This window comes from Sylvia atricapilla, chromosome 7 (genome assembly GCF_009819655.1).
Source record: "Sylvia atricapilla isolate bSylAtr1 chromosome 7, bSylAtr1.pri, whole genome shotgun sequence".
NCBI classification, from domain to species: domain Eukaryota; kingdom Metazoa; phylum Chordata; class Aves; order Passeriformes; family Sylviidae; genus Sylvia; species Sylvia atricapilla.
Window position 1 is genome coordinate 20,210,142 of NC_089146.1, and position 26,101 is coordinate 20,236,242.

At 34.3% G+C, this 26,101-nt stretch overlaps 1 protein-coding gene across 1 annotated transcript in view; it reads right to left on the minus strand.

The window, feature by feature from the left end:
• Window positions 1-852: 852 nt before the first annotated feature.
• Window positions 853-26,101, minus strand: part of SCN2A (sodium voltage-gated channel alpha subunit 2) — a 54,268-nt gene continuing 29,019 nt past the window's right edge. Inside the window, exons 18-27 of the mRNA XM_066322875.1 lie at window positions 17,145-17,265; window positions 16,813-16,967; window positions 15,473-15,646; window positions 13,256-13,378; window positions 8,206-8,487; window positions 7,626-7,679; window positions 6,401-6,538; window positions 5,653-5,757; window positions 5,212-5,482; window positions 853-4,173 (exon numbers count right to left, since the gene is read on the minus strand). Of these exons, the coding sequence (XP_066178972.1) occupies window positions 2,978-4,173; window positions 5,212-5,482; window positions 5,653-5,757; window positions 6,401-6,538; window positions 7,626-7,679; window positions 8,206-8,487; window positions 13,256-13,378; window positions 15,473-15,646; window positions 16,813-16,967; window positions 17,145-17,265 (2,619 nt within the window). The 3' untranslated portion in view covers window positions 853-2,977. The remainder of the gene's footprint in view (window positions 4,174-5,211; window positions 5,483-5,652; window positions 5,758-6,400; window positions 6,539-7,625; window positions 7,680-8,205; window positions 8,488-13,255; window positions 13,379-15,472; window positions 15,647-16,812; window positions 16,968-17,144; window positions 17,266-26,101) is intronic.

Consider the following 26,101-nt stretch of genomic DNA (forward strand, 5'->3'; position numbering starts at 1 on the left):
TTTTTACAGCTGAGGTGAAAAATCTAACTGAAACACTGCAGCCTAAGAGCTCGCTACACGAGAGTAGCAGTACTCATTTTTAGAGTAAACAGCCTCAAGGGACCATCAGTGGTTGAAAATCGTGGACAGAACCGATGAAAGGCACACGCCACCCTACAGCTCCATTTGCAAGTGTTTCTCCTGGGTTCCCAAAAGTCTGAGTTCCACATCACATAGATCCCTGGGTACATCTGGTTTTCCCAACACTGGTCAGAGGATCTGATATAGAGGGCATATCTGCACATCTGTGATTATTATTAGAGTTTGTGCTTTTAATTTGTTCTGTGTAACCTTCATGGCATTACTTTAAATTTACAACAGGGAAAAGTTCTTTTTAGAAATAACACTCAACTATCTAAAAATTTGGCTCTCACGCCTTAGCTCAAATTCATAAATTATATGTAGAAAATAACGAGATAAATAATTTTCTCCTTATAAGACAAAGATAATTCTTCACTTCAAATGTAAAATATAATTGAAATCATACACACATTGCAGCCATGGTAGCTAGATACTTTCTTTAATATCTGTTTTTTGAGTTGTCTCAGAATACCTGATATGAAAAAGGGATTGAAGCATCATGAGCTCTTAGATGTTATTCTACTAGGATCCTGAATAGGATTAATAACCTCAAGAGTGTAAATGCAAATCATGTTTAAGATCTTTCAGAAAGCATACTGCTTCAATTTTTTGTTTTTACTTTTCACAAATCTATTTCAAACACTTTATATATTCATATTTTATTTTCATAGCGCCTCTTGATATCCAATTGTTTTTAGTGGGAAGAAAAACAACAAAGACAAAACCAGTAAATACAATAAAAAATGAAGTCTTTATTCTTTTGGCTCAACTGTAATGTGGTTTACTGTTCTTTATGGTAATAGCATTTTCCTGCATGCAGTTCACCGACACACAAGTCAATATTTTTGTAAAAGGAGGAGTCAACATTGAATTTTTGCTTGTGTAAGAAACACAAAATGTCCTGATGTGATCAATTATACAAGTTTTCTATTTAATTCCTGTGGAAAAAAACCATTGTGGATCCCATATTATATTCAGAACAGTTCTAGTGCAGCATGAATCAACAAGAATAAGAATAGTTATGTAAACAAACACTGGTAAAGATTTCATGAATAAAAAGACTACCTTGAAACTTCTGATGCAGGCAGTGCTAGAATTTTAAACAAATCCTCCCCACCACATTTTCAATTACAAGTTATATCTATTTGGAAGCAAGTGCATTTTGGACTCAGTTTGAAACTTATTTCACATTAAAATGTGTGCAAAAATACAGTACTAATAAAAAAGCAGAAACCTAAAGCTACCCCATTCTTTCCTTTGTTTCTTATTTTGTGAAGTTCTTGAATTAAAAAGTGCTATGGATAGAAAGTAATAAAAGTGACAGTAACATCAACCTGAAGATAATCTCATTTCTTATTTTATGTACAAAACGCTGAAAAATAAAATAAAATGGTATTTTTTACAGTATTTATATTTTCTTAGAAAATTCTATCCATGTAGTTTTCAACAGATTAAGCAGTTTGCAACATATCCTGTACAGTCTGACTATGCACCGTACAGTTGTCACTTAAAATTTTAGAATGCAAAGCAAGAAGCTCTTAAATAACTGCAAACTATTGCTTGATGTTGTGAAAGAATGATGACCAATTGAACAATTTATTTCACTTAACCACTGAGCTATGGCTTCCCATATTAGACTCTTAACAGTGGAAGGAGTAAAATTACAGCAGCAAAGGCAAGATAAACATGCATCAGTGATAGCTTCCAAACTATCTATAATGGTACAGAATACTTCATATTAGCTGTTGAGAGCTTGCAAATTACACTTACTGTGGTACATATTTGATGCAATAAATATTGTGCACATGTCATTATTTGTTTGCTCAAACATGCACCACGGGATAAAATAACTATTTACATAGAGGGTACTTTTTTAATCAACACATACAATGTCAACCTTGCTGAGAGCAGAAGATGGCTAAATGATACTGCAGGGTGAAGCAGAACAACTTCATAATCCTTAAGTTTTTGGTAAACTCGATTTCCCGAGGTCAGGTAAACTCTTTTCCGCAGAATAATACTTAGAAGTGGACTCTATGTCCCTTGGTAGATTTTTATGCAGAGATTGTTCAACTATTGTTAAATGACTTATGAAAAAATAAAACATCTGTTCTATTATTGTAGACTCTATGGGACTTTACAGGCACATTAAGATTTGTCTGGATGAGATACTAGATGGATACTGTTATTAAGCACCTCAACATACAGAGCCACCCTGAAACATGGAAGTAATCAGACTGCTGCTTTGTGCGACGTCATGTTTTCCCATGCATGAACTACAAGTGCAGCATGCCTTCATGCAAATCACTTCTGTCTGTACATTATAGAGAATCCGAGAGTAGAACACCTGGTCCTCGTACCCCCTTCCCCAACATAAAACCCATTTACAAAAATAGTCACATATAATAGTAAACAACCTGTGAATTAAAAAATGATAAGTTCACCAACACTGATTTTTGTAAAAATATGGCAAATGTGACTGTTGAAATGCTAACAGTGGATACAATTTTTGTACTGTGTGTTTCATGTTAAACACAGAGATTCATAGGTTCGCACCTTTTTTTTTTTTAACTGGTCCCTACAGTCTGGTTGGCCATTTTATCATCTCTTCAGCAGTGTCAGCTGGTACGAAAAACAACAACCTCCTGTCAAGATGTTACCCTGTTTTACAGAGTTGCAGTTTGATGACGAGGGGTCACTGTCTTGCTATAGGCACTGACCTTATATATATATAATTATATATATATCTATATATGTAAAAACTGACAGTTTGGCATGTACCTCCAACAGGAGTCCTGTTGACACAAAAACATACTTTTTCAGGCTGTAAACAGTTTATTACAAACAGCTTTCTTTGTTACTTTTTACTTTCCCTGCTGTCTTTACCTTTATCTTCTTTTTCTGATTTGTCTTTTTCATATTTATCCTTGTCTGGCTTTGTTACACTGTCATAAGAGGGTGGGGAGGTTGTGGATGGGGTCATATCTGTTTTTTCTGGGGTGGAGTTCTCATTTAGTTTATCCATAATCATATCTTCTTTCATGGGCAGATCATCTTCCTCTTTACCTTTATCCTGACTAAATATACATGATACTTTTTTGACTTTTTGCCTTAAAAGGTGACGTCTGTAAGCACGCTGAATGATGACAGCAGACACCTCCTCCTGCTTTCGTTTCAGTGTGGTTGTAATTGGTTCATAGGAGACTTTAGAGGGATTGGCTGCCATAAAACGATCTTCCATCTGTATTCTGAGGGCATCCATCTCCCCACTTTCCCCCAATACACGCTTTGTGAAAGCAAACAAGATGTCAAGGCAGTGAATTCTGTCACCGCTCACCATGGGCAGATCCATTGCAATAAGCTGGACTTTGTTTGGTTTTGCTATGAGAAGAGGTGGATCTAATGAGGCTGCAAAATCTGATAATTTACTGAACTCTATGAATTGTGTTGCATCAGGATCGAACTTCTCCCAGACTTCATAGAACATCTCAAAGTCATCCTCGCTCAAAGGTTCAGCACTTTCTTCAGTAGCAACACTGAAGTTCTCCAAAATCACAGCAATGTACATGTTCACCACCACCAGAAAGGATATGATAATGTAACTGACAAAGAAGAAAATCCCAACAGAAGGGTTGCCACAGTCACCTTTCACAGAGCTCCCCGGATGATCTTTATGGGGGTCACAGTCTGGCTCCCCACTGTTGAGAATTGGGGCGAGCAAACCGTCCCAGCCAGCAGACGTGGTGATCTGAAACAGGCAGATCATGCTGTTGCCAAAGGTTTCAAAGTTGAACATGTCATCGATCCCAACTTCCCTCTTGACATAGGCAAAGTTGGACATGCCAAATATGGCATAGATGAACATGACCAGGAAGAGCAGCAGCCCAATGTTGAACAAAGCAGGAAGAGACATCATCAAAGCAAAAAGCAGAGTGCGGATTCCCTTGGCGCCTTTAATGAGGCGCAGGATTCGACCGATTCTGGCAAGCCGGATGACTCTGAATAGTGTGGGAGATACGAAGTACTTCTCAATCATCTCAGCTAAGAACATACCTAGGAAAGCAAAAAAGTTAAATCAGTGAAGAGTATTATTACATTTAAAAACCACTGCTAAAGATATATTCTAGAAGGATTGTAGAACTTTAAGAAGAGTAGGATACTTAAATAGATTTTTAGGAATTAGCCATTCAGGTTTTTTTACAAAATCTTTGTGTTTGGTATACTTTTTTAGGACAAACTGATTAACTAGTGTATGTATATTATCAAATGCTGAGATCAGAAGAATCCCCTTTTCTTAAATTGTAACAAAAATAATCTCAGTTAATCTGAAGAAAGATCATATGTACTGTAGTATTAAAATTCCATGTAATCAAGTTAGGTTTCAAAATATAAACAAAATCATTAAAAGGTTTGTTATAATTCACAGATGATTAAAATAATTGAGCATTATATTATTTGCCTCAAAGCACAAAAATAACTTTTTTGATACAAAAATAGCAAAACTGATTTGCATATTAAGGACTACTTAAAAGTTAAAATAACACAATTTTTACTCAAGTTCTTTCTCAAGTTCTTTTCTCAACTCAAGTTTGCTGCTCTAGATAAAACAAAGATCAGTGGAGCCATTATTTGCTACCACTTCCACTTCAGCTCTGCTTCTCCAGTGCTCACTCTAGCTCAGGCACAAAGCCTCTCAGGATCAAACAAAACTGAAGTAAGCAAAGTGTTTTACCCTGCTTTCTGAGTGCATGCATTCTACCCTCATAGTAGTCCCACACAGAGTTTGCTCTTGGATTTTGGATGGCTGGACTTTCTCACCTGCAACTGTCACTGTTAGTTTATATCAAAATTGCCTTTCATGTATGCGTAGGAATCTCTGCTGATTTTAGAATAAAGATCTAATTTCAACCAGTTAAAAAGTAGGAGTTTGTGAAATCTCTTGCTGAAAAAATTCTTAGCATACTTTTCAGTTATCCTATGTATAAGACTTTCTAGTGACAAAGTTGAACCACAATATAAATAGATTTTAAATGCCAAAAATATTTCCATTTCCCCAGAATAAGACATTTCATAAAAATGAATTGCTCTTACCTACTATGGAGAGAATGACAACCACAAAATCAAATATATTCCAACCTATAGTGAAGTAGTAATGACGAAGTGAAATCAATTTCAGGACAAATTCTCCAGTGAAAAGTACGATAAACACCAGGTTAATCCAATATAAAATGTTTTCCATGTCTTCACTCTGATCATCTGTTTCTACCATCATTGTGACCATGTTAAGGCAGATAAGTATCATGATGCTAATATCAAATGCTTGTTTTGTTACGAAATCAAAGACCATGCCTTGGAATTTATTCTGTTGTAGCAGAAAAAAAGAGAAAATAAAAGATATTTCAGATTAATGAGGCTTTTCTTATATCACATATATTTTTTAGCTTACAAATCATTTTAGCCTAAGGCATGATAGAAAAAAAATCCAATTTTTAAATAAATGTAAAAATAACAGAAAAATATTTTTATTCTTACTGCTGGTCGAGGTATAGGCTTTTGTGGTTTCTTTGAACCCAATTTTTTCATTGCATTGTAGTATTTCTTCTGTTCTTCTGTCATAAAAATATCTTGACCTCCAAAGTAAACCCAAGAGACAAAAACTGGTTACAATCATGTATCTTTATTGATTACTTAAAAATAATACTAATGATCACTCTTGTTCACTTCCTCATTTGTGGGAAAATTTAGGACAAACATAAAAATGCTCTTTTATGTTTTATGATTTTTATATTAAGTATTAAGCTACAGAAAGTGTTGAGTTTGGCAGCTGGAACACTGATACCTTTCCAGGCAGTGTTTACAAAACACAAAGACTAAAGAGAGTACTAATGAAGATAATACAGGGTTTATTATCAAAGTTCAGAAATTTATACTGCTGAGTATACTACCTTTTGTGACATGAAGGTAGCAAAGCAGAGTTTTTATAGCTATATTTAGCTATTTCAATTTAGCTTTTTTATGAGTCAATTAAGGCTTCAGTCTCAAATCCATACCTTTACAAAGATGACATTGAGTATTTCACTAACCATGGAGAGTCACAGTCTGTCACTTGTCCATCAAACCCTCATCAAGCCAAACCATAGGCTTTAATAATGTAATGTATTTACTATGCAGTGCTCTTAACTAATTTATCATTTTAAAAATTATTAATAAAGTTGTAGTCAGTGGACCAAAAATAAGAATTTTTTTAATGTTCTTTCCAGAATAACAATTAAATACTTATCTTCTTTTTCTGCTGGTTGAAATTGTCTATAATGACACCAATAAAAAGGTTCAGGGTAAAAAATGATCCAAAGATGATAAAGATGACAAAGTAAAGATACATGTACAGATTATCTTCATACTTCGGCTGATCCAAAACCTGCAAAAAAGGCAGAGAAACTATGAATTAGTTTAACAGTGAACACAGATGGACAGAATTTAGGGCTCTATCATTGTGACCTTTGGTTCTTATGGTCAAATCCTGACATATATTCCAGTCGTCTTCAATCTACAAGAAGTTACAGTCTTAAAAAAGGACTTTGCTATCAAACCTGATATTTCATTTAAAAAATGTAACTGGCCTGTTTGAACGTAACTGGCCTGTAGAACAAATACTGAAAACACAGTTGGTTTAAACTAGCAAAGTTCCAGCTGTCTGAGGGTACGGACAACAAGAAACATCAAGTTTTACATCTGCAGAACTTTTTGTAAATCTTGTGGGAGGGCTGATGTTGTGGGCTTGTGGAGATTTCACCTCTATGGGCACATAAGAAACTGCACAGGATTATGGAAGAGAGGCATCCAAGCCATGTTTAGACTAAACATATTTTCTTAGTATAGCTATGCACTTTCACTACACTACAACAGGCCTCCTGCTGTGAGCGCAGCTTACCAAAAAAAAAGATGGAGCTTTACCAGTATACTTTATTCAATTGTCTACTTAGCACTAGAGGAAAACTTGCACCAAAGGAGCAAGGGACAGGCCAAAGGGTAAGAAAATATACAGGTCTAATTAAAAATAAGCACCGTGTCCTGAAGAAAGGAGTCAGGCAGCTTGCAGTGCACAATGAAATCTTAACTATAAATAAGATCAGTATTGCAAAACAACCTCCTCTCTGTATCGGTGTCTGTTTCCAAATATAAAGAATGCATAATGAGAGGAGGAAAAGGTATTTCATGTTAATAGGTATGTGTGTTGTAGGACTGAGGAATTGTGATGCAAGTGTACCATAGAGAGCATGTAATCCTTTAGGGCTGCTCCTCTGCTTTCCTCAGTTCTTGTATTTTTCCCATGCTTTCCTCAATTCTTGTATTTTTCCCATGGTTTCCATTTTCTTTAACTACAAAATTATAACAACTCTTTGTTCTTTCATGTTTACTGTAATTTCTGAAAGATGTCAAAATTAAATTCTCAAATCTTAGAGCTCATACAATCAAAATAAATGGAGTCAAGGGACTAAACTCACATTACGAGAATCCACAGCTGCATACATGATATCCATCCATCCTTTAAATGTAGCCTATAAAAAGAACAAAGGTTTTTAAGTCACACTTTTCTGAAAGTGGCTTTTCAGAAGCATTTTTAGGAGCTGAAGACTGTCTTTAGTACTCATCATAAAAACCAGCAGAGTGCAATCCTAATAGCTGACTCTTGCCTTCTATTGTATGTTTTATTCATGTACAAAAATTGCAAGGCAATTCTGGTATCTGAGTATAGAGAACACAGCACCTATTAAGAACTTTTGTCTATTTTGAATAATACCTGATGTAAAAGTTATTTTTTCTGTGCATGAGCATTAGAGGCTGATACAGATTCAATGCAGCTAATGTGCATTAGGTTTGAATTACATATTTTTTCTAATAGTCAGTATATCCTCTAGGCTTTGTTCTATTTCTGTAGAGTCATGGATTTATCCCACACTTCATAATTCAAACCAAGAATTGAGAGACAAAATTTCTAAATAAAAAAACAAAAAACAAAACCTTTTTACTGTTACAAGTAAACAACAGAGTTGTTGAAATAGAAATTAAGGACAGGTGACTTACCACTTGGAGCAGAGAAAGGTAACCAAGGCCTACGTTGTCAAAGTTAACCTTCACATTCTTCCACCGGGCAGTTTCATTGTTTTGTATGAGCTCCTCACATTGACTAAAGTTGTTAATTTGGCTGATATCAAATCTCTCATCGGTTGTAGTGTTAACACAGTAGTAAAACTTTCCAGCAAATAGATTTACACCCATGATACTAAATATCAGCCAGAATATAAGGCAAACAAGAAGCACATTCATAATGGATGGAATTGCTCCTAACAGGGCATTCACCACAACCTGGAGCACAAATGGAACCAAAGAGAGACACTGTTAAGAACATAGGCACCACAATCTTACAAATGCTTTATCAGCCTCTCTCAAATGTAACATGCTATTATAATTCTAATACCTGTGTTATACTTCAATTGTTGAGAATAACAAGTCAGAAAAGTAGTATAGAGAAAAGATAAAATGCCAAACTTAATTAGAAGGAAAAAATACAAATAGTAACAAATGGTAGTTTTAAATAATAGGTAAAATAAGAACCAGTTTAAAAAAATAGGGAAAAAGAAGTATTTATCAGTACTTTTCAGAATATTTACTTAATGTATGTCTGCAAAGCCATAATAATTATAATCACTGATTGAATCAAACAAGCCAAAATTTTAATATTACATGTTTACTGGATAAACAAACCCAAGTAAGTTCAAAGCTATAACTGAGCAAATTTCTAATTGAAATGAACTTTGAGTCTTTTTAAAAATAAAATCCAGTGATGTAAGCATGTTCCTTTGTATGTTTACATAGAGAATCAGAAAAGTAGAAATGTTCAAACCAGGAAAGCTACTGAGTATCTGAACACACCAGAGCTGTTGCCGTTCAGGCAACTGGCAGATAAAACTTGAAAAAGAGACATGATTTAATTCCCAACTGAATTTTGGGAAGTATCAGGCTTCAGGAAAGAAAAATGTGAAAATGAGTTAATGTGTGACAATGAGCAGTGATTAAAAACATGCCAGAATGAAAATAAATCACTAAGGAAAACAAAATTTGGGAGAAAGTAGGTCCATTATGAATGAGAATTATTAATTTAATGATGGAATCAATGATGCTAAATTAGTTAATTCCTATTTTAAATCTCTCTATAAATAAATCTAAGACTATAAAATTTGTTGAGTATAGAGCACTGCTGCCAACTTCGCCAAAACAACTTAATCAGACCCTTAAAACTTAGTGAAGTTTGCTTTTTTAATTTTTATTTTTATTTTTATTTTAATGCAAAACACTAGCTATTACTTTGATGGGCTTTTTGTATAACTAATTTAGTTTATATGATGTAAGTACTAGGGTAGATTCTCTAGCATAATAAACTTACTGTTTTTGTTTGAAATATAAATATGTAATGAAGGTCTATGAAGTATTTTGGCATTACAGTTATATCTGCAACTAATACCCTCCACAGAATCAATGAATTATAAAATTAGTCATCCAGGTAGATGAGCTTTCATTCCTTGACCTTTTATAGAACAGAAAATAAATTCTTTAAATATCATATAGGCGATGAACCACCATCATGTTTACTATAAAGTAGAATTGGGCTGAAGGAGAGGAGGAATTCCTGTTTTACTTTCAGGGCCCCATTCCTGCCAAAACACTACCTATTTTGGGTGATACATACTTTGGACAACATTTGAGCACCTATAGGACTTCAGTGAAAATTGCTATATTTAAATTTAGGAACAGGATCAAATGAAGTTTCTTTCAATGTAAACTACTCCATGACTCTATAAATGGTGCATGAAGTCCAAATCTTCCATGTTTTTTTGTTTGTTTGTACCTTTTTATCCACATATTGTAAATTAAGTGTTTCAATAAGTGGTTATTTCTAGTTGGGAAATTTAAAACAAATTAGAATATTTTCTTAATAATACTAAAAATCCCTTTACCAGCACCTATTATAAATTAATAAGCAAAAGTAATATAGGATTTTATAAGTCAGCAGCTGGGTAGAAAGGATTCCCTAACTAATGGATAAATCTCTTCTGACTATTTCAACAGTGCTGTCTTATGTTGACAAGCTTGTACTCAGCACTGTGAACCACCTGACTGTGGAAGGCCATAAGACGTTGTTTGACCTAAGCAAATGAACAGTATAATTAAAATGCTGAATGAGTTTAAATTGGAAAATCATGAACTCACTTATTTTTACAGCAATTTGACTGGAATAATAAATGGCAAGATCATTTTTTCCCAATTTGGGAATATTTGTCAAATATATTTTTTCCAATAGACAGGGTTTTTTAAATTGAAAATTATCTCAATTCTTCTACTCAAAAATATAAGTAGATTTCTTAAATGTAATAATATCATCCATCAGGAACCATTCTTGAGATATAAAGGGATAGTTAATGAAGTGAAAATATTTGTCCTCGAGCTTTAAGTCTCAGTACACCCAAGAATTTTGTTCCTCTTTCAGCTGCAGCTGCAGGTCCAGTCATGTTCTTTCATTAATTGCTGGGTTTCTACAGCTGACCTACTTTCTCTGGTATCAGTCTGAGTCCTGAAGCTATAGAGAACCAGCTTGTGATACAAATCATTTGAAGACACTAAAAACATATGGTTGAGCATCACTGAAAACACTGATCCCAACACCTTCCAGCTTCCACTGATAGTAAGGGTGTGAGAAAAGGAGGCTAGACCTGACAGCAGATGAAAGCAGGGGAAGCATAAGAAAGACATCAAACCTCTCGTTTTCTAGCTGAAAGAAAAAGGTTTTAGTGCCTAGCACCATATAGCAGTGAGTGATACTGACTGGGACAGACCATGGGCTGATTAATTATATTTCCATAGGCTATTTTAATGAAGTACCAAATGCAAATAAAGTATAACTTTCCTAGCAATAACAGTGGTGGAAAGATGCCAGGGAAAAAAATGATGTTTTTCATAGGGGCAATTTTTTCCTATTAATTACTAGTTTGAGCAGGCACAAGTCCAAATCCTAGAGAATAGTACAGTGAGTTAAAAATTTTATATGTATTGAACAGAATTTCCTGCTGGTATATGGGAAGTATAATGCTCAATGGAAGTAAATTTAAGCATCTATGCAAATATATGCATTGTACTGTATCGTCATATTTTCACCTCATACATGATAAACACCAATGGAATGATTATGTTATGAACACACAACTTGAATTTTTATGTATCAGCTCTTAAAATGTTTTCATACTAATCTCTTCATCAACTTGAGCAACTGTATCTTTAAAGGTAATAAACTTGGAATTAATTACTTCAAATAAGGCAAAATTCATTACATCCATTGGAATATTTCAGTGGTTAATGGCCTAACTAATTAAATTATAGGTCACATTTCTAGCCTTAACAAATCTAACTTCATCTACTACTTTTTATTGTATTTTTTTCTAAACTTATAAATCTTCTCCTCAGCTGGGTATTGTACAAAGAAATACAGTTGGCAGATCAGGATCAAATCCGCAGGTGAAGTTTACACCAACATGGAAGTTATGGGATTTACAATTACTCATAAACCTTCATGACAAGGTTATTGGTTTTTTCCTTGCAACAAATTTTCACTTAAGCATTTTTAAGCAATTTGAAATATTTTTATTTTGGGTTTTTGTTTTGCTAATTGTTGTCATAAAAAAAACCCCAACAGTGGTTTTAGTGAGATAATACTGATGCTTTAGACAGGCCTTACCTCTGATATAAACATCACAAATTTTCAGTTTGCTTTAGTAAAGGTCCAGAATTTTTTGGAGGCAAAGATATGCTCATTCCTGTTTGAATTTATAATATTTCATCAAAGCCCATTTATTTTGTGATTGAAGTCTTCTCTTACTTTCCACACACAGAGGCATGACATTTTCTTCAGAAGCTTACCACTTTGGAGTTGACTTACAAATTAGCTAATCAGCTTATCACCTGGGGTGCCAAAGAATCGTGATTGCAGCAGGGAGCTCACACAAGGACCCCTTTTAATTATGGCAGCAGGGTTCCAGTTCAGGTGCATCTGCTGATGCCCACTGTGGCAGTATGTCCAAGAGAGAAAGATGGACCCTGAAGGTGTAAGCCAGACATCTTCCTGTGGTTGGAGCTAGAAATATCTCCCATATCTGGTTGTTCACTACTACCTCTGAGAGAAACATTTCTAGAGCTTTCAAGTCATAGCAGAGTACGTCATGGTCTTTGTCCATTTCAGTGCACTAAAGAAGTGATTTAAACTGGCCACTTTGACTTTGCACTGAGACAGACTGAATGTGCCCTGCTGGGCAGCTGAGGGTCTCAGCTGTGGTAACTATACAGTGATAACAAATAGAGGAGGACTTCTCAAATATACCAGCAAAGGTCTAATATGTTTTCAGGCTGCTTAGTGCTTTATAGATGATAATCAACATTTTACAATCAATATGGAAAGCAGTAAGCAACCAGAAATCATACAACCAACTTGATCTCTGATATGCTAGAAAAATTTTCTTAAATACAATGTAATTTTTCTAATATGAAAGAGAGAAGGTATTTTAATAGTGCCAATTTACTTATTAACATACAAATTAATTAGAAAACTCTTGGTTATAGAAGACATTCCCAATTTATATATACAGAATACTATGTTAAAAGATAGAGACTATGTATGATAGTCTAAACTGGCATAAAATATACATGTGCATGCATACATGGGTGTATGTGCACACTTTTAAGAGGAAGTATTGGAGGTTTTTTTAAACTCTTCTGACTAGAGCAGGATGTGTTTCTATAGGATAAATTCAGTAATATTGCATAGATCCATGCAGTTGATAAATCCTTGGGCCCTCCATGAAAATATGAAAAATGGTGAAAGGCCAAGGACCCTCATTAAATATAACAATATGTGCAATAACACATGAATTCATATAAGCAGTGAAGCCTTTTGCTTATATGTTAGTGATAAATGTGAAATATATAGGATGGTAGTGTAGCATTTCTGCATGGATTGGTCATTGATTATTCTGCATGCATTGTTTCCGTGGATGCATGCATTATTTCAGATTCTTTCACGTTGTCTTACCCTCATCCCTTCAAATCGCGACAAGGCTCTCAGAGGTCTCAAAGCTCTTAGTGTCCTAAGGGATTTAATCGCACCAAGTTCTGAGTAGCCCAAGGCATTAGCTGTTAAGCTAACCAAAGAGACCTACACAAAAACAGAAAGGCAATATTGCTCATTCATCTTTATATCCTTCCGATACATATGGTGGGAGTGATGTGTGCCCTGAACTTCTCAAGAAGATTCAAGGCTGGACCTCTTTCTCCAGGAAACCCTCTACAATGCAGAAATTTTTTTTTATGTCAGACAAAGTAGAATAAAATATATTCTAGGTACCTGTTGATGAAATCATGTTGGTAGAATGGTATAAAAAAGTGCCTTCTATATTCACATAAACCAGTCAACATTTGTTGGAATTTAAAGAAAAATGAAGTCACATGCAAAAACAAAACACCCAAAAGCTGGGTGAATTGGAATGGACAATTTAGGTCAGGACTTCCCATGGTATCTTCAGAACTTGATGAGAAAGTAAAAGCTCTCAAAAACCACATCCAGACCTTGCTTTTGGTCAAATGTAAATTTCTAGTGTCCAGAAAAATCTTATTCAACAGCCATAGCTACCAGTGCTGTTCATATTTAACCAGACTAATCAAGACTGAGAACCAACTGTTTGTTAGACAATGGTAGAAGCTTCACTGTTAGGTATATCCACACTTCATTACATTCCCTGTGACTCCTTTAACCACTTCATCAATTCTGGCTTGCATAACGCTGGTCTGGTCTGCAGGCAGATGAGTAAATAAACTAGAATAGCTGTAAAATAAATAATACAATTATCTTTCATCAATAATCCTTGGAAATGTATTTCTAATAGCCATTGGGAATGAGTGGCCCTAATAAATCAAAAATAAAACAAATCACCTTCTATTTCCAACCATTTCCCTTCCATCCTTCCTGTTCTCTCAATTCCTTCATCTCCTAACTGCTCTTTTTGTTTTTTTAATGTCAATCCCCTGACTAAAGATTAAAAAGAATGCTTCAGATATTCATTTTTTTTTATTTTAAAAAATTGCACCAAGGTAAGGTTGACATGGAAAACTAATAAAGCTATTTATAAGGGTCACAGAAGTAACTAAACCACAGATTATCAAATAAGAATTAAATATTTGTTGATAAATACAAGCTCTACTGGTCATGGCAATTTACACATTGGGTGATGAGCCAATGCATGTTTTACAAAGGTACAGACTCAATCATAAAATATTGTATGAGTATATAGTTCATGTCTTATCAGAGGATTTGCAATGGTGGTCTGGATTTACAAGGTACAGTGTTTTCCAGGCTCTGTGTAGTAAAGACCTCATGATCTATCACTGTAGTTTTAGGGAGATATTTAGTGATTTCTATAGATTTCTGGTGCTTTTGGTATTGTACAAATAGGTGGCTTAAAACATATTCTTAACTTGCATTCCATGAGAATTACATCTGTGGAACTAAGAGATGCCTATTAACACAAACAGAGGTAAGTCAGGCTATTGGGGATGGAAGGGAAACAAGTATCTGCTATACGGTCAAAGATCTGTAGTCTTCCATTTATGCTACCCAGTACTTTACACACATTGCTGAGCATGTAGACTTGAAATTACAATGCACTTCTCACTATATCTCTTTCAGACAATGTGTATCTGCTCCTTGATAGTGCAACCTTTGGAAAAACCTGTGGGAGCCCATTCTAAGGGGCTCATCTATGGTGCTCTGAGGTATCTCTTTGAGGTCACCCCCATCATACAGTGAAAAGTGCAAGGGTACTGAATGGCACAATGGAACTGAAAATTCCTAGCAGTATTTTCCTTTCATATCGCACAAAGTAAGTGACAGGACACTTACAGTAATTGATTAGAATATTAGAAACAGTTTGAGAAATTGCTTCCATATACAAAACAACTGAAGAGGATGAGCAGCGTCTTTTCTATACCACCAAAAAAAAGATACTATAAAACATCATTTCAAGAAAGAATTACGACTTCATAAAAGTAGAAAATTTCAACAAAACATCTCTAGAGAAATAAGTATATAGAAATATTTTTTCCATTCTGAAAAAAATGGAAAATAATGGAAAATAAAACATACCATCGCAGTTAAAATAGAGTTTTTGTTGAATAGAACAGAAATCTTATCCTGAAAATGTAATAATGTGATTTTTTAAAGCATGTTGTACAGAACATGAAAAATAATACATACATCAACGATCAGGAAGTCCAGCCAGCACCATGCATTAGTGAAATAGGTTTGAAAGCCATAAGCAACCCATTTTAAAAGCATTTCCAGAATGAAGATATAGGTGAAAACTTTGTCAGCATATTCCAGCATGGTCTTGATAGTTTTACGTTGCTCTATGTAGATATCTTCAAATGCCTGTGAAAAAGGTTTTTGAAGATATAACTAAATGTCTTCACAATTTGCAGTGTCATTTAGGAATTGCCAGGAAAAAAATTGAATTGAAAAAATATACAGGATGATAAGGCATGTATCTTTCCCTCAAGTATAACTTTGGCTTTCACTTAATACTTTTCATAAAGCTGGGTCCAAACAATATTCATCTTTCAGCTGAGCTGAACAGTAATACACAAAACTTACTCTAAGACCGATCCTGAAACTTGGTTTTGTTTCCATGGTTAATGTTTTTGTGGCCAGCTTTTGGTAGTGGGGGGAGCTAGAGCTGTGGCTTCTGTGGGAAGCTCCTAGAAGCTTCCTCCATGTTCAGCAGAGCCAATGCCACATGGCTCCAGGACAGACCCACCACTGGCCAAGGCCAAGCCAATCAGGAATGATAATAACACCTCTGTGACAATATATTTAAGAAGGGGAAAAAAAGTACTGCACAGGGGGAATTGCAGGCAGAGAAGAGTGGAGTGAGAGGAACCGCCCTGCAGAGGGATTTAAAATTTACTCTGTGATACAGTATTTTTGAGGAATAATTGAAACCAAACTAAGCACATAATTCCACAAAGCAATACTAAATAGAGAGAACTGTCTTGTCAAAAGAAAATGCATACATTGACGATGAATCACTGTGCATTGAGCCAAGTGTAGCAAGAAGATTATATTCTGCCCCTGCTATGAGAAACTAATTACTTCAATACCTACTCAGTGCACCTGATTTAACACCAATCTGTAAAATATCTGATGGAATTCTGTTGGCATCTTCCTCCTCAGTCTGACAATTCAAGTTGCTGCTGGTAAGTTCATAGCTCAACTGTGTTTTCATTTAAAAGTGTATTAAAAAATAGCTATTATCATTAATATTAAGACATGTGAACACCAGTCTGATAAAACTAATTTCTTATTTCCATTAACACTACATTTTGAACTTGCCAAACAATTTGTTTCACATCTCACAAGCAAATTCTTAGATGTCCTAAAATAAATGCCAAATACATGCATATATATGTTTATATTAAAACATTAATTCATTGGATATCAAATTCTAATTTGTTACCTGTAGCTATGTGATTAACTGTTATTTTAAATGCTTGATGTTTAAAATCACAATAGTCACAATAGTTCCGCATTTAATTTACCAGTGCACCGCTGCTGAGAAGAATCATGAAGACTATGAAGGTCTCAAACCAGTTGTGTTCAACAATCTTATAGCAGGTTTTCCTAAGATTCCACCAGATTTTCCCCTTTCCTTCTTCTACACTGACTTGACAGCATTTGAATCTCCGTACACACCCTAAATGTAATAATAAATTTTGAAATGTCAGAATAAAGTAAATATTTATTAAGAATCACAATGAATGGCAATTATTTGACTTATTTCAGTGCTACTGCATTAGATCGTTATAATTCCTCATTGAGCATTTTTGTTTAATTAGGTCTATTTATCTTGCCTTTATTTTGCTTTGCCTACCTTCTGTAAAACAAGCTTCTGGCTCTAGAACTTCTTCAGGTTCTGCTTCTGGCTGTTCACCTTCTGGAGGTAGTCCAATATCAACTGTGCTGCCTTCTGATGAACTGGATGCATTCAATTTCTGTGAACGAAATCCCAAATAATTTTTTTTCCCAGTTTTATTATTTTGAAGATAAATTAATGTTGGAAATGTATATTAAAGTATTTTGAATGTATTCAGTGCTGTGATAATAAAAAACCTTTTTATCTACAATCTATAATGCCAAATTGCTCTACTACAGGTGAAGTCACACGATTAGAAACTACACAATATGCATTTTCCCTATTGAAAATATTTTGATATTTTCATACAAGGAATTGCTGAAATTATTTCAGTATTATTCTGAGCCACACATGAGAATTTTGAAGTGAAATTTCAGTAGGTTAAGAATGAGTGCTTTCCACATTTGATACTGTTTAATTATTCCAATCATGTGGCTGCACTTTAGGTTACACTTCAGATAGCATGTGTTAATACAGATAAATTTCCAACATCATGATCAAACCAACAGCAAGCTGCACAGATGTATTTTCATGTCTCAAGTAAATATTATTCTAGCAAGTCTGTAAAAAGCTAAATCTAAGAAGTTAGAATATAATTTTTCCATTATTGACATGAAAACACATTTTAGGAGTCTTATAGGATAATTCAATTATCTTTGTTTCTGAAAGAGCAGCACATTACTTTAGGAGCAGTAGCTGATATTTTGCATATTCACTTGCGAATGCATTTTCTGAATTTACTGTGCATTTTGAAACTACTTATTACTTTGCTACAGTACACATAGATGTCCAATTACTATAAAAGGCAAAAAAAAAATTTAATGACTAAACTGAAAACAAATGCTTTTAAAACAATACTCTAATAAAATAGTACTGCACCAATAAATCAGAGCAATATTATAATCCAAACCTTAAAAATTATTCTTTCACATCATCATATGATGTTGGCAACAGACAAATATGAGTACTATAATAAGTAAAAGTAGTTTGATTACAGCATTCTATGACTCTTCTAATGTTATCACTATATGGAGTATAACATCAGTAAAATTGCTGCATTGATAAGTAGCTAATCTTATAAAGGGAATGATGTAAGCAGATTTAGAAAAGAGTCTATAGGGAATTAATATTAGACAGAGATGTTCTATGATAATATTAAAGATATATATTTTTGCTGACACTTAAATCTGAAGTTAGAGGCATTATTCCTTTAAAACATTTTGAAGTAGCTTCAAATTCTATACAGTTTTTTGTAAAGGAAATGTAAGCAGTATTAGTCTGTGGATACAGAAAGTAACTTGAGACATTAATGGAATTTTACAGAGCAACAGTAGGTTTCAGTATGTTCTTCAAACAAAAAAAAGATCCATTCCTTTCTCCCCCATTCCGATTCTACTGAATCACACTGACAACATATTGTGTTGTGATTCTGACAGAAGCTTAACTTTGATTTTTGTGTACCACAGTTCACTACAGAGCACATTTCAGAGGAAGACCGAACAAATGGAAACATCTATTGGAGGGTGTATTATGCACCTAGTTTCAGTGATATCTACACACCCATTTCATCTATGCTTTTTTGAAAATCCCAGCTAAGATATTCATGTCTCATATTTCTGCATGAGTTTTAACATCTATTGAGGTCAGGTCCAATGTACAAAAAGATGGATGCATACTTTTCTGCAGATTATGACTGATGAATTTCACATTGCAGTATGTTTGAATTATAGATAATACATGGCAGTTTGGTCATTGTGGAATACTGCCTCTAAAATGAAGAAATGGGAAAGTATGGGATAAATACTGTAGTTCTCAAGGAAGGACCACAGTATTTAAACATCAGTGGAAGTCAATCATCAGTTTGAGGAAAGGCCAGAAATACCATAAATGCAAGGTACATTAAAAAAAATTATATATGATGCTAAAAATTACCATTTATTAATACAATACAGTAAATAATTTTTAAACTGAGAAGTGACTGTTTTTATTACATAGTGTTTTCTTAAAATGTTGCTTGCATCATTCCAATCTGGAGAGCATTTCTAGCAGAATGCTGTAGTTGTAGCAGAGCAAACAAAAATTATGAACTGGCTGAACCGTAAGTTTGAAAGACCTACTGTCCATTCTTTTACAGGAAAATGAGTTCAGTGATTCAGATATTATGCAGTTAGTTTAATAAGCACAAAAGGGTAATGAATTCCTATCACTGAAATTGCTTAAGACTAACAGTTAACTCAACATGCAAGATTAGATATAGTCACTATAAGGAGAGACCACAAATATCAGATAGAAAGGTAAAAAATTATCAATAGAACTGTCAATTATCAGGAACATCTAAAAGACAACTCTATTTATGTGGGGCACTGTGTATCATTAGATGTATCTTTCAAGTCTCTTCTCACTAAAAATCTGGTATGCTTCATTTACAGAGCTGTAACAACAATCACAGGGGTTAAACTGAACAGAAAAATCCAAAACTGAATCAACAGCAGCTGATGCTTGAAATGCAACAAATAAATGCCTTATCCCACTGAGAATTCAGTTATTCTTCTGTCGATGTAACAGAATATTTCCTTAGCATTCTGCTCTGTTATACCTGAATTTGGCCACAACCAGATCAATATTTAAAGAAGAATGTAATAAAAATTATTCAATAAATTCAGTCTGTAAGAATTTAGCATAATTTGGGAAAGAACAAAAAATAGACATTTTCAACAGTATAATTTATTTTTAAATTTCTCTTTGTTATTTTTAAAATTGAAGTTGTTGTATAGCATTACGTACAAAATTTATAAAATTTACTATGGATTAGAAACAGAGAGGAAAATTTTATGAAACAACATCACAAGATTTTATCAAATCAATTAAGTTCAGTATGCCAGGAAAACTTTTCAGCATCATTTACATATTTCCACAGCAAACTTATACTCTGGTATAATGCAACTGACCCAGGGACTTTGTACTGATTTCTGCGTATTCAAGACAACATGACCTGGGAGTGGACCATGTTATTGCTATTATGTTTGCCCATGCCTTAATACATAGGAAGACTTTTTCTAGCACTTACTGTGGTTTGCCAGTGTACAAACATGCGGAATCCAGCTGGCTGCAGACCCTGATATGTTAGGTATGTAGCATATATCCCAGTTCTTTACCTAAACATATCTGAAAGTTAAGTTACCTTTGCACCTGGTAAATTGCTCTCTGCTTACCAGCATTAGAAAAACTGGATTTAGGCTATTTACTTAACACGTATATAATTTTAAAAAAAAAAATGAACCTATAGAATCAAGATAATCATCAAACCCAAGCATTAGCCTTGATCTAATAGTAAGTCCATTTTAAGCTTTTTGTTATACCACGATTCTAAATTTCAAAAGGATTCAGTCATGCAGATTATAAGAGATTTATCAGGATCAAGCATTAGACACTCTTTGAGAGTTACAAAGATAGGAATTTTCTGAATAGTATGCTAAGAAAATTATTCTCAGAGAAATCAGTTTTGCAAAACTTTAGAATGTACATACTCCACCTCCTTTTTGAAGAAAACAGTAAGGGGACAAAAGTAGTTACATGTTTCTAAAGCAGCAGTATACTGATTATCATAGAGATCTAAATATCTTTTACATCACATGTACTAACAGCCTTGCCAGTCATGCTTTAGTCAGCAATACAGAACAGTATGAAGTACAGATTTTAGTTTAGCTTTCAGGATAGGAAAGCAGCTTGCCTATCAGAGGAGCATTGCAAAAAGCAGCAGCCAAGATTAGGTCAGGAAGTTTATGACATAATTACTTTCTGAACAACATCGCATAGATTCATACAATTCTGCTTCACTTACAGCCAGGGACTTTTAACTTCTAACTTTTTTTTGTTTTTCCAAAGATCATTATCTAAGAGTAGCTGGACAGCTCTTAGCTTAACATTTTTAACATGGCCTGAAATTTCATGATTGGCCAGGATGCCACTAATAGATGTTGAAATCATAATTTAAGGTACTGAAGGAGCAAAGAGCAGGAAAGACATAAGCAGGAAGATGGCACCAAGAGAAACCACCATTTGATTTTGCTTTCAATTTCCTTTCCTCCCAAATACCTGTGAATATGCTAAATAATGGAAATTAAATTCGCTTTATTTTCTCAGTGCTGTGTGGATGTCAGTATGAAAATGTTCTGTGATATATATGCAAACTATCCAGTCGTTTTTGGTATGGCTAATCACCTATAAAATCTCTAAAGTGGTAGATATCATGATTCCACTGGCTTAATTTAGTGGAATCTGGATGTCATTCTTTTTAATGCTTATATAGTTAGGCAGAATAACTGTGTGAGAACAACAATCCAGAACACTAAATCAAAGCAAAACCATTTTGTGGTGATTTTTGGTTGCAAATACTGCAGAAATGCGGTATCCCTAAATTATAGTCCATTCTGGACTTTATTGATATTCATAATTCCTTTGATCTACTTATTCATGAGACTTTATTAAATGAAAATATTTGCAAAAAACGTTGTATGAAAGCAAAAGTGTTTTAAGTAGCAGTGGAAATATGCTCCAGTGGGAAAAAGCTCTCCCACCAAAACCTACTTAAAAAGGCTCTTTAATTCATACAAGCAATAGTGACAGGATAATTCTGAAACACAATAAGGGACTGCTGTTTGCAAATATTAATTAAGCAAACAAGTTAAACTTGTTTAACATTAAGAATTTAATATCATCCACAGCAAATCACAATATGCCAATACAATATGACCAATTCACATTACAAAGCCTAAATTCTTCAGAGTATCAAGGGATTTTAAATTATGAGTATTTTAAAATCAATATACATCTTATCAGAATAATTATTCTTTACAAAATACAAGAGGAAAAGCTCTGGAGCAAGTATATTTTAATTCCACTGATTTACAAAACTGAAAGCAGCAACTGTGGTGTTGTAAATATTATGGCATTGTTTAATAGGTGAGATGTAACTCACACTGAAGCTGGGGAACTTCCAGACATTTTAATCCAAACTCAGTAGCTTACTTACTTGAATGCTTAACTTTATTTATTATTGATGAGATGAGAATAAGTTTCTCAAGGCAGACAATTTTAGATGTTTGGGAGGTAATCGTTTTTTGACCATAAATTAAAGAGCTATAGTAAGATTGAACTGGGCCACATCTTGCAATCAGTGTTCTCTTTGCACCTCTACACCTAAATGTAAGTAACAGCAGAACTGATCTCTGAATGTTTAACCAGCCAAATAACAGTTTTGTATGAATTCTTTCAACCAAATTATGGTCACATGCTTTGACTGCAGAAATTAAATTAATTTCATGCTTAATGGTGCTCCAAGTACTGCATATTGATCTCCAAAATAACTAAATGCTTATCCAAGTTCTAAAGAAAAGCACTTGTAAAAATATGTAAAAAAAACCCCTCATGACATTGATGAGTTTGCAGGTTACCTCCATTATAAGGTAAAATACAATAGTATGAAAGTTTTCTAAAACAGCTAGCAGCTTTTTACTATCAACACAATTTACAGATGGACTTATACATAAACATAAGCTTCTGATGAGAAATGTGGCGTATGTGTTACATATCCTGACTTCCCTCAAAACAAAAGGAAACTCTTCAAAACTCTTATAGAATCCCAAATTCTATATCATAAAAATTGGAAAAGGTACATAGCATGCACTGCAAAATACTACTAAAATATTATGGGGAATATTGGAGCCACAGAAATCTTGGGGCTGCCGCTCTTGCCTGACCATGCTGTGATGCGAGTCCCGTGGCTCAGCAGGGAGCAGCTGTGCATGTCGGTACTTATTGCAATGAATGGGACAGGATCATAGCTGAAGAGCATGCAGGCCAGTCAATATCTGCTAGAAGGTGATTAAATAGGATATGGAGAAATGTATAACTTGCTTAGGTAACCTGTGTAAAACTGGTGACACGATGCTCTGCCTCGCTAAAAGGCACCAGAGCTGCCCGCTTGACTGATCCAGCTTGGTTCTACTCCTGTGAGAAGTAAGAACGGTAGGAAATGAAGTTCAGGACACAGCACCTCTGGATTTTTGCTCTGAATATTGCTTAAAGTAAAATATACATTATTAATGTGTCTGCAACAGCATTAGGAGATCCCATTTTGTTCAAAGCATTGAAAAATATTTTCTCATTGGTATATCTTGGTGTTATTATTAGCCTATAAGTTACATTTAACATAAATTAATTATTACCTGCTATTATGATTATTTTAACTACTTATTACACAATCATACATGTACTACAAAATTTTTCATATAAACCATCCTCATAGTACTTAAGAACCTAAAATGGAAAAAAAATTATTTATCGTTTCTACACTAAATTGCAGTACTGCAGCTTAGATCCACAGATCTTTATTTATTGGACAATGGACTCACCACAGTAGTCCCACAATTATTAATGGCCTATTTCCATGATAAAGTTTTATTTAGTATACGTTCTTTAATTTCCTTATTCCTGTATTATTTCCTGTATCCACCCGCTGACATTCTTATAGACACAGTGTTTTTACAATTAAATTTATTTTAGGTTTCAGTAACTTTCTAGAAAATTCCTCATTAATTCACACCTACTAAGCATGTACAACATTATATGTATTGTTTCTACAAATGCATAATCTAGTTAACATTTTTATCAAACTACTGGAAGATACATGCGCTATAATAAAGAATTCACAAAACATTAACATGCTTAATTAAAACTTGCTAATAAATAATAATTACTTTGTTGGAATTCAGCTTATTGTCCTATACAATGGTGAATACATGTACTTGGTTGTAGACACAGAAGCATGCAGAAGCACACACTCATCAGCATCTGGCTATCTTGTGCAGTGTCCTCACAGCACCTGGATGCCTCAGCTGCCTTTCATCTGCAAATCTGCTAATTGAACACAGTTTGATGGCAGTTCCTAACTTAGATTTTTTCATTTGTGGTGCAAGCAATGAAGACACTGGCAGATCAACTTGACAACAGCAGTGTCATATGACTAGGAAAACATGAGAGACCAGAAATGCAAGGCACATTATAACATGGCAAAAAGGAGGAAGCCATGTAAAAAAGCCATTTGTATTCAAATTTTTAATTTTAAAATTGCCTTCTTTTCCTATGGATCATTTTCATTACAAGAGTGTTGATGATTAGTCATCTGACTAATAAGCCAACACTCCACTATATCAAAAAAACATGGTGGTTAAGAGTATCTAATGAAGAGTAGGAACTAGGATTAAGATTTTAATGCTTTTGTGTCACACCTCTGTGACTCAAATCTACTTGAAATTTAGGCACTTTTATAAGAAATATGCTCACAACCTTTGCTTACTTCTGTGTCTCTCTTGCAAATCTCTGAAACTGATAAATGTTCCCTTCAGTTTTTCACCTTTAGCATCTGCATTAGTAAGAATTTTGGCCCCAAATATGCTCGGCAGAGTTTCAGACTTGGCCAGTCAAAACTGCTTGGCACTAGCTCATCCCTGACTTTAAATGCATTTCTTTGTCTTATCACCTGATCAATTTGCAGTTCCAGAAGCACAACAGCATTAAGTGCCTCCAAGAATGCAATGAAGACACTGTTTTCTTTGAAATATGGTAGATGGAGTAGAAAGCCTTTCTTTTATGGTGGAAGCTTAATGACTGGAGTTCAATGCCTCAAATGTGGGATAATCCACCTTAAAACTTTTCCCATAGGACGTCAGTATTTTTGTCACCTTGTAGAATAACCCAATGAGGGTCCTTCCGTGGGAAGAAAAGAAAGATTTGGCTAATGAAAACAGTCAGCAGTCACATCATCCAGTTCTACAGTGAAGTAAGAGATGCACCATTGTCATACTCAGCCCTGCAAACCACCAGCACAGAGGTTTGTATAAAACTCATCCTCCACCTCTCCTACTGACATAGTGCTCTTGTGCAGTGAAGAACAGAACAACTGAAGGTTAAACTACAACTGATTTGTTCTACACCCAAGTACTGGTTTTGAAGAGTAAGATAAATAGTAACGCAATCAATCTGAAAATAAAAGGGAAATATTTTTATAAGAACAATGAAGACATTTGTGATAAGAAACTAGAAAATATGCCTAAATGTGTAATGCAGTTGGTACAAAAAAGGATCTCAGGTGGAAAATTACTAGAATCTTACCCACATTTATTCAACCCTCAGATTCGAGTAAGGGAAAACCACTAATGAAAGCCTTTATGTTAGTTTATGTCTACCCCACAGCATGCAATACTTTTCAAAAATACCCATGCCAATGCTGAATGAACCAGCATCAGTACTAAGCATTGCACAAACTTACTCCACTTGAGCTGATGTGCCTCCATCACTTTCAGTTGTGCAGGACAAAGCAGTGGGTTAATAATACACACACAAAAATAATGCCTTGGCATCCACTATAACTCAGTGCTAGCTTGGATTTTATCCACTTGGCACCACATTGTGCCAGAAAGAGGTACGTTTTATTAGTCACAGTAGGTAACAGATCCAAATATCTTAAAGCCTTGAAAATAATGACGGGTAGTCAAATGAAAGGATCTTATACTGGGATATTAAGCTTTGTAACTTTTTTAATGTAAAGTCATTACTTCACTTCAGTGGTTCTGCTACCATCAGATGGATTATTAGTGATTTATATGACATTGTTTAGTGATGCTAGTCCAGTATTCAAATGTACCTATGATGTATATGTATATTCACTATATGAAAAAGTTTAAAAACATCAGAATTAAATGTATAAAAGAGATTAAAATATAAACTGCCCTAATGAATTATGCATGGAGAAATTTGCACCAGGCATATACATTTTGTATGACTTCTGGTATCCGGGACTATTAAACTGGTTTCTTTGCTTGTTAGGGATTTAACTAAATAAAAAATAGCAAAAT